The 18,073-nt window shown below is 51.2% G+C and overlaps 1 protein-coding gene across 4 annotated transcripts in view; it reads right to left on the minus strand.

Moving 5' to 3' along the window:
- Window positions 1-18,073, minus strand: part of SPATA13 (spermatogenesis associated 13) — a 267,083-nt gene that overhangs the window by 31,993 nt on the left and 217,017 nt on the right. For all 4 annotated transcript variants that reach the window (XM_059902616.1, XM_059902617.1, XM_059902618.1 and 1 more), the window contains 2 exons: window positions 15,376-15,741; window positions 13,548-13,692 (listed from right to left, as the gene is read on the minus strand). In XM_059902616.1, coding sequence (XP_059758599.1) covers window positions 13,548-13,692; window positions 15,376-15,741 — 511 coding nt within the window. The remainder of the gene's footprint in view (window positions 1-13,547; window positions 13,693-15,375; window positions 15,742-18,073) is intronic.

Raw genomic sequence — 18,073 nt, forward strand, 5'->3', positions numbered from 1 at the left:
GACACCCGCCTAAAGACAAGAAAACAGAATCATCTTGTTTCACAAATAAATACACCCAGTGCCCGCCATCACGGGCAGGAGAGTGTGAAGCGGGCTGGAGATGGGAGAGCTCCAGACCCGACGCACGTGCACACCTGACCATCAGGGCTCGACGTGACCGACACTTCAACCAGCCTCCCGAGAGCTCCACTACGATCACCCTCCACAGGTCCTGAGCAAGGATGATCCGACTAAATATTTTCTCTCTGATTCGTCATTGAAAGAAAACTTCGGAAAAGCAGATGCAGAAAGAGCTCATCCAAACAATAAGAGATCAGACAAGGTTTGGTTAAAATAATCTCAAGGCATCACACACACCCCTCAACACCTGCCATTCCTTTTCTTTTCTTCTTTCCTCTTAACAAAAAGTTGAGAGGCGTCTCTGGGTGATACGTTGGAAAATCTTTGGTAAGGCCTGAAATTCTGGATCAAGAGAGTCAACAGAAAACATTTGAGTTACCTTCTTTTTTCCTATAACCTGAGTGTTTGCATTTTAGATCAGTTTAACCTATATTTGGATAATAATTAAACAGAATATTGCTCTGTATGGACTCCTGGTGCCCTAGGGCCTTAGCGATTAGATCAAGTGACTTGTCAAAGGTTGAACTGCTTGTTAGCGCAGTTGAGTTAGGAACTCAGAACTCTGGTTGCAGACGCAGGTCACCACTCACCACTATCCTTGTCGCTAGAACAATTCGTGCTTCTCTTTACGTCTTTGTAATAATTTACTGCACACATACTGTGTACCAGGTCACTCTCACCCATCTGTGGGACGGACAACAGTAATATTTCCTATTACAGACGAGGACACTAAGACTTTGAGGTTAAATAATTTGCCAAGGTCACATGGCTAGTCAGTAGAGGACTGGGACGCCACTGTTTTTTTGACCCAAAGGCTGGTTCATAAGAAAATTAACTTTCATAACAATTATTAGAATAGAACAACGCCAGAATAACAAATTAGAAGTAGGATTAACGACAACAAAAAACCAAGGCAAAGGGAAGAAACCTATATTCTTTGTCTTGACCAAGTAAAAAATAAAAGTCTTAATAAAGTTATTAACTTCATTGCAAGACTTTAAAAAAAATATGCTTCAGTAATTTCTTACAATTTATTTAATTTAAAAATATCAGAGTTGAAATGGCATAAACCCTTATGATTAAAGTGCCCCCAGTTCCTTCATGTTGGGGTATTAGAACAGAACTCTAGATCAAGGAATGGAACTTTCTGGTGTATAGTTAACAGACTATTTCTTTCAAAAATATTTAGTACAAATGAACATTGACACAGTCAATTAACGAGCTTTCAGATACGGTAATATAAAGCCAAAATAGTTTTTTTAATATGATAGCAAAACAGTTTTTAATTAGCTCTAGCACTTATGGGAAATTTTCAGCTATCAAATCAGAAAACCAACACCAATAAACAAAATAAAATCCCCCCCCACTCACACATGAGGTTTGGACTCCCCGCACAATCTTGCAAGACACCCTCCCGCATCCTGGCTCTGCCCTCTCACTGAACTGAAACCGCTTTTCTCAAAACCCACAAGTTCCTAATTGCTGCTGGAGCCATGCGTATGGTTCAGAGCATCCGACTTGACCCTGGGCACAGGTGACATCGTAACCACCACCTCCCTGAAGCCCAGCATCCTTGGACATCTGGACACCACTCACCTGTCTGGCCACTCCTTTTCTTTTTTTAAAAAAATTTATTTATTTATTTATTTTTATTTTTGGCTGTGTTGGGTCTTCGTTTCTGTGCGAGTGCTTTCTCCAGTTGCGGCCAGTGGGGGCCACTCTTCATCGCGGTGCGCGGGCCTCTCACTATCGCGGCCTCTCTTGTTGCGGAGCACAGGCTCCAGACGCGCAGGCTCAGTAGTTGTGGCTCACGGGCTTAGTTGCTCCGCGGCATGTGGGATCTTCCCAGACCAGGGCTTGAACCCGTGTCCCCTGCATTGGCAGGCAGAGTCTTAACCACTGCGCCACCAGGGAAGCCCCTCCTTTTCTTTTTTTTTTTTTTAAAAACAGAGTCACAGATTGATTGATTTAATTTTTGGCTGCATTGGGTCTTCGTTGCTGTGCACAGCTTTCTCTAGATGCGGTGAGCAGAGGCTACTTTGATGAGGTGCGCGGGCTTCTCCTTGCGGCGGCTTCTCTTTGTTGTGGAGCATGGCCTCTAGGTGCACGGGCTATAGTAGTTGTGGCACACGGGGGCTCGGTAGTTGTGGCGCACAGGCTTAGTTGCTCCGCAGCATGTGGGATCTTCCTGGACCAGGGCTCGAACCCGTGTCTCCTGCATTGGCAGGTGGATTCTTAACCACTGTGCCACCAGGGAAGCCCCACTCCTTTTCTATCTTCTTTGTGGATTCCTTTCTTTACTGGCTCCCAAATGCTGACCCTCTTCTCACTCCACACACACCATGGATGGTAACCCTCCCTGAACCAGCTTTGAGAACAACCATCACTTGCTGTTGACTCCCCAGTTTCTCCTCTAGCCTGGGCCACCTCCTCATGAGACCCTCATGGTGAAGGCCAGGGGATAAGATCTCCACCTAGCTGTCCCGCCTGCACCTCCAACTTCAATGCCTGGAATGGACCCAAGCCCCCCACTCGTGTGCTTTTCTCCTATGCTCCCCCCATCACCGGGGCACCGGGGTGTCTGCCCCCCAAACATCCAGACAATTGTTCGACCTCCACGTCTTCGTTTTTCCAGGAGAACCGTCGTGTTCCTAGTTCAGGGCTCTGCCCACTGACTGTCTCCTCTGTCCCCAGGCAGGTCCACAATCTAGCCAGTGACATCACCAAAATGCAAACCTGACCATCGCACTCCACTTAAAACCCTTCTGCGGCTCCTGCTGCCCCCAGGATAAAGTCTGACCCCCTTCACAGGAGGCCGTGAATGGGCAGGCTCTGCCCGACCCCTGGTAGTCTGATCCCTCGTCTGGACCCGCCTCTCAACCCTGCCCCTCAGCTCATCTCGCTACAGCCTCAGGGGCTGCTGCAAGGCCCTCCCACCAGGTCGTCCGGCTGCCTGAAAGGCCCAAGTCAAAAACATGACACACGCATCATGCCCAGAACACCTCAACTTCAACATACAAAGGCGCAGCTGATTCACCTCTGTTATCATCGAGGACCAGAGGTCTCCCCCTGTGATCACGGGACAGGAATTCTGCATGTCACACCCATGATGCGTCAACTATGATCGCCAGTTCTGGATGCTTTAAAGTAATGACCAGAAGCATTCTGAGTACAGATTCCCTGATTTTTCCATGTTTTACAGCTCTCAATTTTTATCTGACTGAAAATAAGTTTTTAGCAATTCACCTTGATTAAGCCTCTTCAAAGTGTTTAGTTTTCATAAATATGAATCTCTTTTGAGTCTCATATTTACATTTCATTTGTTTATGGAGCTGAACTTCTTCCGTGACTACAGTAATGACTACAGCTGCCAGAGCTAGCTTGGAGCCGTGCCCTTGACTCCCAAGAAGGACACACCTCCACCCACGAGAGTGGCATAGAGGGCGCCGCCCCCCCAAGCGAGCCCTGGGCAGGCGCAAGCCTTGTCCGCACCAAGGACACTTCCATCTGATGAGCGCATGGCTGGGTTAAGAAAGTTTCGGAGGGTGACCCAAACCTGGGTTTCTCAAGTTTCTCTCCTCTGGCTCCCACACTCCGCACATGCTGCTCCCCTGACATCTGGGACCCTTTGCTGCGAGGGCTTCAATGCTTGCACCTGGACAAACCTCTCCTCCAGCAAGAAAATACAAAGAAACTATACGGGACTAAAAATAACTGCATGCATGTGCAGTTGGGACAAATTATGGACAAAAAGATACAAAAGACTAAAAAAACTCAACTGCCGCTTTTGAAGAGCCTGGAGCAATGGCAGGGTACTGTGCATGCCCCCTGCACCGAACACCACCTAAGCGGTGGGCAAACTGCCTAAGCCACCCCTCCAGCCCGACCCCTGGACACACCTCTACCCTCAGCCCATATAAGGAACCAGCTCGCCCCCCGCCCCGCCCCTCGGGGAATGAGGGAGCAAGGGAAACTGTTACGTGTTCTCAATCCCCCGGCTGCAGCAGGGGCCCCAGTAAAGCCCTGCCTGGATTTCTCATCTGGCCTCTAATCAATTTCTACTGATTAAGGAGGCCAAGAACCCTGGTCGGTATCACCCCCAGCCTGGAGTACACCTTCTCCCAACAACACACTTCATCTAACTCCAGCTCAGCCCTCAAGTCTCAGCTCTGACGTCATTTTCTGGGGAAAGCCTGGGGACTCCCCAGACGGGATTTGCCTGCTCCACGGCTACACTCAGCTCCTTTGCTGTTGCAGTGGCTTTCCGGGTCTGGACACCAGCCGGGAGGTTCCATGGGCCCAGTGTCGGCTTCCTGGGAGCAGCAGCCTCCACAACGTGCCTCACTTATCATAGGGCTCGTGTTGATATATACATGTGTGTTACACAACAGCAGGCGTATGTGTTCAGTGGGTCAATACAAACGAGGTGTCTCCTAACCCAAGATCATACTGAAAGCTCAAGTCAGAAAGGCTTCGGCGCACCTTGGACGTGTCCTGAAATGCCACTGTTTGACTATGTCCTAATGGCACATCCTACATCATTTCCTAATGATATTAAGATTATCAACTTCATGATGAGGTTGGATAAACTGGCCTTTACAACCAATACTAGCTCCTAAACGCGGGAGAGTAAATAGGCACATACGTAAGGAAATCTCTCCGTGTCTGAGAAAATACATCTCTGCACAAAACCAAACGGAGGGGCCTGGAAGGTGCGGGCGGGGAAGGACATCCCGAGTGATGACCTCAGTTGCCCTTTCAAACTACTGGGCTTTAAAGACACTGCACCGTCCTGACACACGCCTTTTCCCCGTAGACAAACCAACCTGAAAGCTGTGTGGGAACCTTCACCAGAGGAAAGCCAGGCCGGCGTGTGGGCGGCGCGGGGGCAGCGGGCGGCAGTTGTCGGAGGCGCGCGTGCAGCCCCACCCCCACCCCGCGTGCAGGACCCCGTGTGCAGCCCCGCGCGCAGGACCCCAGGCCCTCCTGCGCCGCGGACGTGCGGACGGGGGGCGCGGCCGTGGTTCAGGAGGAGCCCCCAGGCTCGGGCTGCTCCCCCCGGGGCCCCGGCGGAAGGCAGCGCCCGCGCGGGGCTCGGGAGTTTACGGGTCCACCCCAGAGAGGTCGCCGGGCTCATGATGGGCTAAGTGGGACCGGCCCGGCCCCCCCACGGGAGCTCCTGCCCGGCCTTTCCGTGGACACGGACGGAGGAAGCAGGAACCCACTCGGTGGGACACCTGCCATCCCCTTTCAGACCTGGACGCGTCTCTAAAACGGGCCTCAGTGTGTTCTCGGCTAAAGGAAAAATGCAGCATGCTGGATTTCTCGTCATTAAGTACATTAGTTTGGAAATTTCTAAGTTATCCAATTCCCCACCCTTATCTCTAAATTTATATTCTCGTGGTAGACCCTGATCAGTAGCAGTGCGGTCTGTAGCATTGTTTTCGTGCTTCCTCACTGACGGCAGAACTAGAAATTTCTAAACCTCAGAGTAGGTTTTCAAAATAGCTCCTCCACCCACCAACACTGGCCAGACCGATGTGCTTCACATCTAGGCGGCCACTTGTGTAATTTGGGTCATTCTTTTATAGAACAAGATATTATTCATATACATCATGCCCTTAAGGACTGGATTTTTTGGTTGTTTCCTAACGAAAATATAAGGTACACAGGTGGTTATGAGTTAGAGTTTTACAACGCCATGGGTGACGGCTTAAATGATGACATCATTCTGCTGCAGATCCAGCAATGCTGGCCCAGGTCACTGGAGGGCTACACTGGTTTAACATGATCCTCTTTCCTAGCGTGCAAAGTGACTATATTCATAAGAAATTAAGATGTGAAAAAAAAATCAAATCAAGCAATCATTTGAGTAATTTTGAAATTTTTTTTTTTAATTCTATTTTTTGGCCGTGCCATGCGGCATGTGGGATCCTAGTTCCCCGACCAGGGATTGAACCCACGCCCCCGGAATTGGAAGCGCGGAGTCTTAACCACCGGATCGCCAGGGAAGTCTTTTTTCTTTTTTTAATTTTATTTTTTTGGCCGCTCCACACGGCATGTGGGACGAAATATTTTAAAAAGCCATAAAAAGTCCATCAAGTCAACTCATGTTGGTGTCTCCCCAGAAAGTCATATTCTCTATTTTTTATAATAAGTTTTCATTGGACCTAATCTTGCCATTTTCTTTCCTCTGTTGTCCGGCATTATTACAAAATACTCTAATACTTTTTGGTTGAGTAAAAGCCTTATTGAAAATGTAACAAATATATTTTTAAATGGCATACGCAAATCTACTGGTTCAGTGGCATGCTGTATTCCTTTGCTTGTGACCCATTAAGATTCCATCCAGCTAAGGAAACTGGGAGACAGTTAAGACAATCACTTCGTTTACATCACGGGCGAGAACTAATCTGAACTCGATGCGTGGGATGGGAAGAAAGAGAAGCAGGAGTAGACATGAAAATAAGAATTCTGAAGGGCGATCAAATCTGACATGGCAGGAACGGAAATAAGTATGGGAAAATCAGGCTGTGACGGAATAAGCTGCCTTGGATGTAAGAGAAAACATAAAAGGCAGCTCCCTAGGAGAACGTCAGCACTGCACAGGCACACTTGCTCAGACCCAAGGAAGAGCAAGGGGCACAAACACTATCGCCAACAAAGCCACGGGGTTTTTATAGGCTGGCACCCTCCCAGCCGTGAACTTGAGGAAAGCACTTCTGAGTGCCACTGTGATTCACGGTGGAATTCTATTATTCCAACACCACACCCGTGCAGCGGGTAAGCGTGACCAAGGATTGCTCCATGTAAGCTCTCCTCAGAGACATATGGGCCAGGGAGGAGGTGAGACAAGAGCTCTAAACAAAGCCAGAGAGAAGTAACTGGTTCTGGAAAAGAGCCCAGCACCGTGCTGCAAAGTTCTCAGAAGGAGGACCTCACTTTCACCTAAAAGGATTCGGTCTTCATTTCTTAAGAAAAATTAAACTGCTAATGTTCACATTTCTACATTTTAAGAAAATGTTAGTTGTGGGCACTTCTGGGATTTGGAGATTTTGAGGACACTTGACCAGGGCAAAGGAAACATCCTTTTCATTATTTTTAAAAGCTTTTATTCTACGAAATTGCAAACAAACATGAAAGTAGAGAAATTATATGATGAACCCAGAAGGATCAATATTTTACCAATTTTTCCCAACTAGTTCCCAACAATTTTGGGGCTTAAAGCAAATCTCCCATGTATCATTTCGTGCAACAAATACTAGTATGTACCCAAATGAATAAGGACTTAAAAATAACTATACTATCATTATCCCAATGAACAAAATTAACAATAACTCCTTTTCTGAATACTGATTCCATGTGAAAATGTCCCCCCTTGTCTCAAAATGACCTTTTTACAGCCGGTTGGTTGGTATCAGAATCCAAACAAGGTTCACACACACTGCATTTACTAAACATAATTCAGATCAAACCGAATCTGTCCATCTGGGCGGCACGTACCAGGGATTTTGCATTCAACACATGGGCTCCTGAGGCGGGGTTGCCACTCCAGCACATTGGTGGGATGGGAACCGGGACCCGGTGCTGCCCACTCATAAGGCAGCTGAGAGGCCAGCTCTCGGAAGATGAAGAAGGAGGGGTGCGAAGTCTGGGGACAGAAGCGCTGGAGCTGGTGTCAGGTCCTCACCCTCCCCTGGGCTTACCTCCCAAACCAGATGACGGACGTGGCAGCTACATTATAATCAACCTGCTGCTAATCTCCCTGGGCCCAGGGAGCCAGCGGGAAAGGCTTCTATTTCAAGGAGTCCAGGACCCCATGGAGGTGGGATGTCCACCTGGGAAAGTGGGCGTGGCTTCTGCCCTAGGCAGCAGGGCCTGCTCGGTCACTGGGACGGTCTGACCCACCGGATCTCCGGCTGCGCTTCACTTATACAGGGTCCCTGGGGGACAAAACTGATGAGGGCCTCCATGAAGGTACTGCTTGACTCGTGTAGCGGGAAATGGCCAACTCTGGTCAGCAGAGGGCGCACCTGAGTCACCACCACAGGGAATCGAGGGACCTCACTCAACTCCCAGATCTAAGTGGGTTCCAGACTCAGGGCCTCCTCAAGGAGCAGAAGCCAGGGGACCTTGGGGTCGGGGGTCCCATTACTGCAACTCTTCCTTCGAGCCCTCCCGTCACTTCCCTGGTGCCCCCGGAAACGGAAGTCCCCCAGCAGTAAAATCTAAGCGATACTCTGGCCTCAGTGAGGGGTCAGCCTGTGTGGATTCACGGTCAGAGCAAATGGCTTGTCTGAGGAGCCACTGGGGGAGCTTGGAGAGAACAAAATGGGTTAATGGACGGCTTTGGGGAAAGAGTGTGATTGGATACGTCAGAATACACTCAAAGCATGGGAAATCATCTGTCCCACAGGAATCCCACTGCAAACGAGGCTGTTTGACAACCGTGTGACATTATGTCCCACGAGGCAAATGTCCATCTTTGTTCCTGGTCGTCTTGATGCTGACTCAGTGGGTTAAAAAAATAAAATGGCTCTGGTGGCAACCACAGATGCCAAGCCTGGGCTAAACCACAGGGTGTCCCCTCAACAAAGTTAATGATATGGTTCCTTGAAGGACCCAGACGACTACTTGTGGGGAGTTGATTACAGTGGACCCTTTCCATAATAGAGGGGTAGATGGTTTGTCCTTACTGGAAGAGACACTTATTCTAGATTCGGATTTGCCTGCCTTACCTATCAGGCCCCTGCTGGAATCTCCCCGGAGAGAGGGTGATGTTCACTATAGCCCAGAAACGAAGAGGTCAACACAGGTGTTTGGGATCACTTAATAATACATTGACAAAGTATTTTATTTCCATCCGGTAACTCAGCTCTGTCAAAACTGAATTTCTTCCCCCAAGAGAGAAGTACTTCCACCAGAGTCCCCAGCCCTGGCCCCGCGGACTCAGAGCCAAGGACCGCCTTTTAAACTTCCTCGTGCTCTGGAAAATGAGCGCCCAGGGAACACATGGGTGTCTTTTGTGGTCGCCGCCACCATCATTTCCCAACTGGACCAATGCAATAACCTTCCAATCAGCCTCCTTCCTCTGCCCTCTCTCCCCAGACAGCCTTCCTCTCTGAAGCCCAGCTGGCAACGGCTTCCCGTTTCACTCGGAACAACTCCGACTCCTTCTTGAGACCTGCAACGCCCCTTCTATCCAGCTTCTCTCTAACCTCCAGGCTGCACCGTCCTCTCCCATTGTTGATTCCCGAGCTCCAGGCGCCCCGGCCTTCTCGCTGAACCTCAGGCACACCAAGTTCCTGCCTGCTTTGGGCATCTGGTGCTCCTTCCGCTGGGACCTCTCCTCTCTCAGATCTTCCAGGTCTCGGCTCCAACGTCACCTCCTTAGGGACATGAGGATGCCCTCCGCCACTCCCACTCCTCCTCCGCCTCGTCCAGCTTCACCTTCTCCAGAACGATCATTAGTGCCTGAGTTAATCCTACTTACCCACTTACTGAATCTGTTTAAATGCTGGAAGGTAAATGCTTTGTGATTCTTTGTTCTCTGCTTTTCTCCAAATAGTGAAAGTGGTGCCTGGCTCAGAGCGGATGCTCCACTTTTTGTTTTTGTAGACTGACTGATTTTTGACTAAGAGAGGGGAATACAGGAGACCATGGTGACTCTAAACAAGCAAGACCACTACCAGCTGAGAGCCTGGAGTGAAGGCTTGGAGCACCTCAGCTGGCAAAGACCAGCACAGGCAGGGCTCGGGGCAGAGGCTCCGGGCAAACGAGGGGGTCAAGTCGGGCAGAGTGAGGAGTAGCACGTGTGCCTCGCAACCAGAGGCAGAGGAGAGACGCGTCCTGTCCTCGTATCACGTGTGTATGTACACACAATATTTATGTATTTTCTATTTCCTTCCCTCCACCTCTTTCCACTAGGGAAGGGTGTGTTGCTTGGACTTACTTCTGGGCATAAACACTGACGAGGCTTTGCAGTGGGGCTGGAGCACAGATGGAGGTACTCAGAGGCCCTGGACTTGGGAGACGTTTGCAGTGACTGGTGAGCCTCTGGGTTGTTTCCCTCCACGGAAGGAGTGAGAGGGTTTTAATTAGACGTGGAATAGGTGCGTGATTGTTAAAACGATGTTCTTGTAAAAACGAATACCCTCTACCTGCTTTATCTTTCCTTACGGTGTGCCACCTGCCATGTTACAGTTCCTTGTTAATTTATCATCCCCGCACTAGAATGTGTGTGAGGTAAAGGGCTTTGCTGTGCTCATGGCCGTCACCTGGCATATGGCAGGTCCTCAACAGACACTGAATGAATGAATGAACAAATGGGGCGTCTGTCCAGAATCTACTCCTACTTCCAACACCACTTCGATTTCCTTTGGGGGAACGACCTCCCCTCCATCGTGGTCAGGGAATCCATGCACCTGCCTCCTTGTACCGAAGACAAGGGGTCCATCCCTGGAGGACCCCATCCTCCACTCTGTCCCAGTGCCCCCAGGTGGTGGACACGTCACCTGAGCTGGGGAGTTGAACCCCATCCTGGGACTTTGCCTCTTGAGTGACTGAAGAGGCAAAGACGGACAGACTGTGCCTTCCTCGGCTCCTTGCATGTGGCTCCTCGACTCCCGGGAGCCACCCTGACTGCCATCCACTTCCTAGACAGGTTCCCAGCCACCCCATCAATTCTGGGAACACCTGACACCCTTCCCAGACGTCCTCTTTTGCTCCAACTAGGTAGAGCTGGTTTTTGTTGCTTCTCAGCAAAAGAACACTAAACTCAAAACAAAACAAAACACAGAAGGTGCAGAAATAAGCTGTTTGTATGAGTACAGGGTTGGAAGAAAAACCATCTATATTCCTACCCGCCTAACTACACTATTTTCACTTTTGCGTATTTTGCAAAGGTAAACCTTTGACCACACGTGTACACGCCGTATACGGCTGCAATCATGGTATGTTATGGGTTGAATTGTGTTCCCCCTGTGCCAAAGGATGCTAAAATTCTAACCCCCAGTACCAGTGACTGTGGTCTTATTTGGAAATAAGGTCTCAGTAGATGATCAAGCTGAGATGCGATCATTAAGGTGGGCCCTGATTCAACAGGACGCTATGTGAAGACGAAGGCAGAGATAAGGGAGATGCATCCAGATGTCGAGGCACAGGGGACCCAAGGCCGCCAGGAGCCAGGAGCCAGGCCGGCAGAGGGTCCCCCTCACCCTGCTTCCAGCCTCTAGAACTGAGACAATTCATTCCTGCTGTTTAAGAAACCTGGTTTGTGGTACTTTGTGACGGCAGCCCTAGCAAACGTATACAACATTATTTCCCTTTTTCTCACTTTAGTATTACATCGGTCATTTTCCACGTTGTTACGGGCTTTCCCTAATGATGCTGTAAACTGTCTGCAAGTGGTCGCCCATATGACACTGCACTATCCCACTGAAAGTGGACATTTCCATTGTTTCAACTTTTTTTCCATCGCAAGTAACGTTTCGAAGGCATCGTGTGCTCGCAGCCTTTTCTCTCCTTTTGAACAACTTTCTCGAAATGCATCACCGGACGCTGAAGACTGGCCTGGAGAGAAGCAACTGCTGTGCAGAAGGATGATGGTGCATTTGTCTCCAAGGGTCCCCAGGGCAGTGGGTTTTGAATCTGGAGTGGAATGAACGCTGCCGTATGTAAAGGGAAGGAAGGGGAATCTGGGCAGAGCGAGTGAGACAGCCGGGCGGTGAGTGAGCGCCGGAGGAGACGTGAGAGGAGCAGACCGTGGCGGGCAGGCGGCAGAGAGCCTGCAAACTCGCTTAAGGGGCTGGGACTCCATTCCAGTGACGCCGGGGAAAGTTCACAGGGAAACAGCAGTAAGAACTGAACAGGAACCCTGACCAGCGTGGGCGGAAGCCTGGCCTGAGGAGGTAGCGGGGGAGCTGGAGGGGCAGGGGCCCCGGGATGAGAGGGAGTGCGATCCCAGGGGCCCCACCTGCTCGGCCGAGAGGACCACACAAGCAAGAGATGCTCGAAAACTCCCTCGGCCTCCAGCTGCCCCCGGTTCCTCTCTCCTTTTCACCCTGTCTGACGAGAGTCCAGCCTGGATTCCTCCTGAGGCAGAAGCCAGGCGGCTCCACGTGGAGGACAGACATTCCCTCACCCTCGCCGTTCACGACTCCCTGACCGCCCAGCGCCGGGCGCGGCCCTCCCAGGACACCCTCTGCCACCATTTCTGGGTCACAATCCATCAGCGACCTTCTCGTCACCATCTCCATCCTCTAGTCACCTTCTCCATCCTCTTCAGGGGGAGGATGAGTGGAGCCTCACCCCGCCTGTTCCCTTTCTCTTCTCCACCCTCTGTGGTCCCCCCTCCACTCCCTCTCCCTGAAATGTAAAGTGGCACCGAGTGACGCCCTTGGCCTCCTTCAAGTCTCTGGAAAGAACACTCTTTAAATCCTGCCCCTTCTCGCGGCTCGGCTCCGGTCACCACCGTCACGTGGAGGTCGTGCCCGCTGGCCGGTGGGCGGCAGCGCGGCCCAGAACCCAGGCGTCCGAGCGCCCCGTGCGTCACTCACGCTCACCGCACGACGCTCCTTTTCAACGGTAAGACAGCAAACCCGGCAACCGAAGGTCTGGTCACTGGCAGTCTGCTGGGTCTCTTTAGAGCCAGCACAGTCCAGTGGTTAAAAACATGGGCCTGGAGTGAAAATTCTATCTGACTGTAGATTCCCGTCCCTTCTCTGCCACATCCTGGGTGGTTCACCTATTTGCACTTGGGGTTCCTGGTCTGTAAAAGGAGGGTAACAACAGCATCCGCCAGAGCATGGAGTTCGCACGGTCAGACGAACTAACCAGCAGAGCACATAGGGCGGTGTCCGCCCCACGGTAAGCGCCGTCCTATTCCTGCCCCGTGCGCCCGGCCAGGCCCCTGTCCAGCCAGCGGGCTGGCTCGGACGTCAGCGTGCTCTCTCAGGAACCTGAATCATTCCATAAATTCAGGTCAGCACGTATTTACCGGGTAAGAACTAAGGTAGCATATGAACAACTCTATTAGATAAAAAAACTCTTCCGTGCTGCTCAAACAGTACTGGTGAATCTCAAACACCCAGAAAGAGCTTTGAAAGTCAGGTTAAGACAAATGCTCCCCGAGAGCCCATTCACGGTCAGGAGCTCATTCCTCCACAGTAGGAACTCGGTCCCCAGACCTTCTCAAGGTCAGGGCCACCGTGATGGCTCAGAGCCCACAGGGCACCCTCCCTGGACAGGGGGCGATACGCCGGCCCCTGCAGGGGCAGCTCCTGACAGCCGGTGAGTCCTCCCCACCCCGGGGCCAGGGCAGGCGGACGGGGCGCAGCGGCCCGGGCTCCTGAGTTGAATGGAGACCGCCCGGTGGAGGACTCCACCCCCACCTCCGGGAGCGGACCAGGGAGGCCCGCGAGACTCACTGTTGGATGCTCTCATGAGCCGCCGGCGTCCCACGCGGTCCAGCCCGATGGGGGTGCTCTGGGAGAAGGCGCACGGCCGCAGCCGGGCCGACACCGCGCGGTAGGGCGGCACCTGGTGCGCGGGCACGGGCGGCCGGGCAGCCGGCTGCAAAGGAAAGGAGAGGCGGTGAGAAGGGGCAGGAAGTAGGGGCCCCGGGAGCTCAGCATCCTCACCTCGAGGCCCCGATCACAGCCCGGGCCCGGGCTGCACAAGCTCAAGGACGACCTTCCTCTAACCGGAAACCCCAGTGCCGACCCCTCAGGGCATCACGTTTTGGCCACCTGCCAGGACACACCCTCGGGGGACACTCAGGAAAGGCCAGCGTGGAGCAGGGGAAGCCGGGGGAGGAAGTGGTGCCCCCCCTCCGCCCGGCAACCCCCAGGGAAGCAGAGGCAACGCCAGCGCCCGCGGCCCCCGCCCTACACCCACCCGCAGGCAGGGACCAGCGTTTGCGGAGCACGGCTCTCGTTCACCTGAACTAACAGGGCAGTGGAGGCTTGTCTAAGAGGACAGTTGGTTTTCCACAAATTTAGAATCAGCTGTATGCCCTTGTGACCTTCCACATGAATTGTCCCTACAACTACACTCAAGGCCAAGTCGGTCCCTGCTTTCCGTAGGTTTTCTCAGGATTTTTCTACCCAGTTCCCTAAATGAGCTTATTAGAGTGCACAAAATTATCTTACTCCATTTCTTTTGGACGCTCTGAAGTGAAAAAATGTCTGTAATGCTTTAGATCTCCCCTAGGCTGTGTTTCAAGTTAAAATAGATTACAGTTTGCTTTCGTTCAGAATTATTTCTTGTGTGGCATTGGTGATACATTGGTGAGCAGAGCCGCCTTCCAGAATTATTTCCTAGCATGCAGAGCATCTTAACACAACAAAAAGTCTGAGGTATTCTTCAACATAATTTGTTTTTTAACTTAAGAATTCAGTTTAGTTCAATTAAGCAAGAGGTTTTTGGGTATTTGCTATAAATAAGCATTGTGCTGGGCTTATAGGGAGAATGTAAACATAAAATCCAATACCAATATAGAATTGCCCTTTTAAGAGAATTTATGGGCTATCTGTGATATCAACTAGCAAATTAAAAAAAAAAAAATGAAACTGGCACTTGGTCATGTATGGTTCTGTGAACCCTGGACCATGGCTGGGGTATGAGTCTCACCAAATAACAGAGACTCCTTCGGAACAGGGCCTTTATTTAAATGTTTTGTAGCTTCAAAGGGCTCTCTGGGTAATTGATAAACACTTGTTGAATTACTAAAGTATACTAAGGGAATAATAGTAAGATTTTAATCTATTGTCAAAACAGTTACTGCTGCAACTGACGTGTAAAGAGTAAGAAAAGCTGTAACGTGTAGAGTAAGAAAATGGTAGAAAAAATTATTTTCTCATCTCTAGAAAAAAATTGGTTTATTTTCTTCGTATCTTTACATTTTAAGGATAAGTGACACTTTCTCTTTCCAGATTTCTTCTTTCAGGAAGCTCACTAAATATGCAAGGCTACTTTCCCCAGACGATTCAGAACAAACAGCAAACCAGCTTCCCGTATTATTCAAGATCCCAGAAAGACAGAGGATTAGTAAGAGACATCCATATGTCAGTGGGTTAGTTCTAATTCATGCATGTTTTCAAAGTCAGGAAGAAAAGGCTGTGAGCAGATGACGTCATCCTCGAGGCAGAGAGAAGAAAGGAAAGCGTTAAGTTTCCTGGTAAGTTTGCAGCCAGAGGACAGAGGCCAGGCGGCTGGAGGGCTAAGTGGCTTTGGTGGCAGCGTGCCCGGGCTTACTTGGGGCAGAATGGCCTCCCCCTCCTCCGCCTGGCTGCTCGCATAGAAGCCGACCCCGCCGATCACGGAGATGGGGCGTCTTCTCGGCGCCCCCCGGGGGCAGCCCCCAGCAGGGGTCTGGTCTGCAGGGTCGATGGGGGCCCCGCTGGGCTGGTGGTCACCGTCCTCAGTGTCCTCTTTCTGGGGGTCTACGGCGATCGAGTCTTCAGGGATGGACAGACTTAGGCTGACCGGCTGGCCGTAGTCAGAGAGTGGTCGGGGCCTCGGCCTCCTCCCGGGTGCACACCTCCTCCTGGGGACCCTCTGAGCCTCCGGCCTCTCTTCCTCTGGTGCGGAGGTCCGCCTCCAGGACCCCTCGGTCACAACCTTTTCAAATGCGAACAAGTTAGGTGACGGCGACTTCCAGGAGGGTAAAGAAAAGGTACGAGCCAGACATCCCCGACCCCTCCCCAGCCCCCCAAGTTGTCTGCGTACCGGAAAGATGTGAGACGTGGATAAGAAGAAGCAAACCCGTCTTCAATCGGAGGCTGAATTAAAACCCTAATTTCATTAGTGATGTTTGGTGACCCATGATGAGCCATGATACAAGATACTAAGAAAATCAGCACCACGGTGAGTTAATAAAAATGACTTTTAACTACAGCGGGTGTCTCCCCAAATATACATAACAACAGGCGGGGTAACGCAGGCCCGCAGGAGAAATGGCCCTAAGGCTGCACTGTGCAACCTGAGGCACCTTCTCTCAGCTACGTTCACAGACAGAAGGTGCTTCGAGAGGATGGAGTCTCGGCTGCTCAGCACGATACTCACGCCTGGGGACGCAGTCTGCTGGGGCGGCACTGAACTAGGGGCTCCAAGGACGAGATCAGCCGACTAACCGGCCGTGTGCGCTGGGACTAGTCACCACTAACCTGTCAGGAGCTCAGATTCCAGACTAGACAATCCCACAGCTGGAGAGTCTGCAGCCCTGAAGTCGGCAAGACTTTCTAAGTTTTCAAGTAACTTTTTCAGAGGCAAGGCAACGCACTAGGGAAAAGACCACGAGGTGTGGAAACGGGCAGACTTCTGTGTGACTCCGGCTGGGCCCCCAGCTGGCTCCGTAGGCCCAGGCAAGGTGCCTCAGGTCTGCAGGCCTGCCTCTGCCCCGTCCCCTCCCGGGTCCTGGGAGGATGAGCCGTGAGCACGGTGAGCCAGAGGGCCGCCCACATCGGCCCTGGGGGATCGCTGCTCGTAAAACACTGTGCCAGGGAACAACCGTCCCAGGCCTCAGCCCACCCGGAGAGGAGCTCTCCCTCCGCGGATCCTCCAAGTCTGGGCTCAGGGGAGGCCGCTGCGGGCCCTGTGGGAGGGAGGGGGGCAGCGGAGCGTGCAGGCGCAGGCGCAGTCCCGCGAGCCCCGTGCCCTCCGCTCCTGCATCCCGAGACGTTCCGTAACGACCAAGTGAAAGCAGGACACAGCCCAGCCCGGGGAGGGCTGGGCTAACCAGGCAAGTCACGTGACCGCAGGGCAGGCAGAGCGGGCCACCCTGGCCGAGCGCCCAGCAGGGCGGATGTCCCGCTGCAGCCCTGCCCTGAGCACTGGCCCAAGGACTCTGGGCTCTCGCCAGTCAGTGGCAACTGCGACCAGAAATGCAGGTCCCGTATTTCCAAGCTGAGACCCAGGGAAGCGAGGTGACTTGCCCAGGGCCACGCAGCCAGCTAGCGGCAACAGAGACACCAGGTATGGGCCTTGTAACCTCTGTCCCCACTAAGCCACGACACTTCCCATATAGCAAGTCACCTCTGCTAGAGAGACAGAGGGCTCTAGCGAACACTACTCCCTTGCTACCTGCCGATTCGATTCTTACAGCTTGGACCACTATCTTTAATTCAAGTCACCAGGGATGGGGTCCAGAATACACCACTGTAGCATAAACACCATTTTGAGTGCAAGGCACTTAAGAAGAGGATTTTCTTCTGCGTGAAAGCAGAGTTCAGTTGTCGTTAAGTCCCCTCCCTTGGGACGGGATTCTCTTTCTTCCAGCCAGGGAAGAATGACTTGTCACTGAGAGGAGAAGCCCTCACCGAAACAGACACAGGCACAAAACTATCCTGTCTCCCAGCTGTTCACCTACAGGCCCCTTATCTTTCCTAAAAGTCACTTGTTTTCCCCCAAGTGCCTTTCTCCACCTCCTTTCCCCTATTAAGATGTTCTGTAAGCTCCTAGTGCTAACCCCTTCCTGGAGTCACATTTTCCTGTGAACTCCCACTTACTCACATGAATAAAAATCTGTCTTTTGTCAGTTTAATTCGCACATCTCCAGAAAAGAATGTATAAGAGGGTGTATTAAAACATTTTCCTCTGACACCGTGGGAAAATATGAGAGTAATCATGGAAAAGTTAATATTGTTTTTTTGCAGTACATACATATAAAAAACAAGCTATTATGGATTATTTAACTCAATTACTAAATCAAACGGCACAGACAACTTAAGCACACAGTGAGAATAAACCCATTTATATCATCACCCAGTGATAAAAAGGTTTGGAAACAACATGCTAGAAAAACAGTACAACAAAATTGCAGGCAATAAAGTGGTCACAAATCTATGTGCAGTTGTTGTTTTTGTTGGTGGTGGTGGGGTTTTGTGGGTGTTTTTTTTTTTTTTTTTTTTGCACGTATGCAACCTGCAGCCTGCTTTCCTCATTGATGCCAAAA

This window comes from Balaenoptera ricei, chromosome 18, assembly GCF_028023285.1.
Source record: "Balaenoptera ricei isolate mBalRic1 chromosome 18, mBalRic1.hap2, whole genome shotgun sequence".
In the NCBI taxonomy this organism is placed as follows: domain Eukaryota; kingdom Metazoa; phylum Chordata; class Mammalia; order Artiodactyla; family Balaenopteridae; genus Balaenoptera; species Balaenoptera ricei.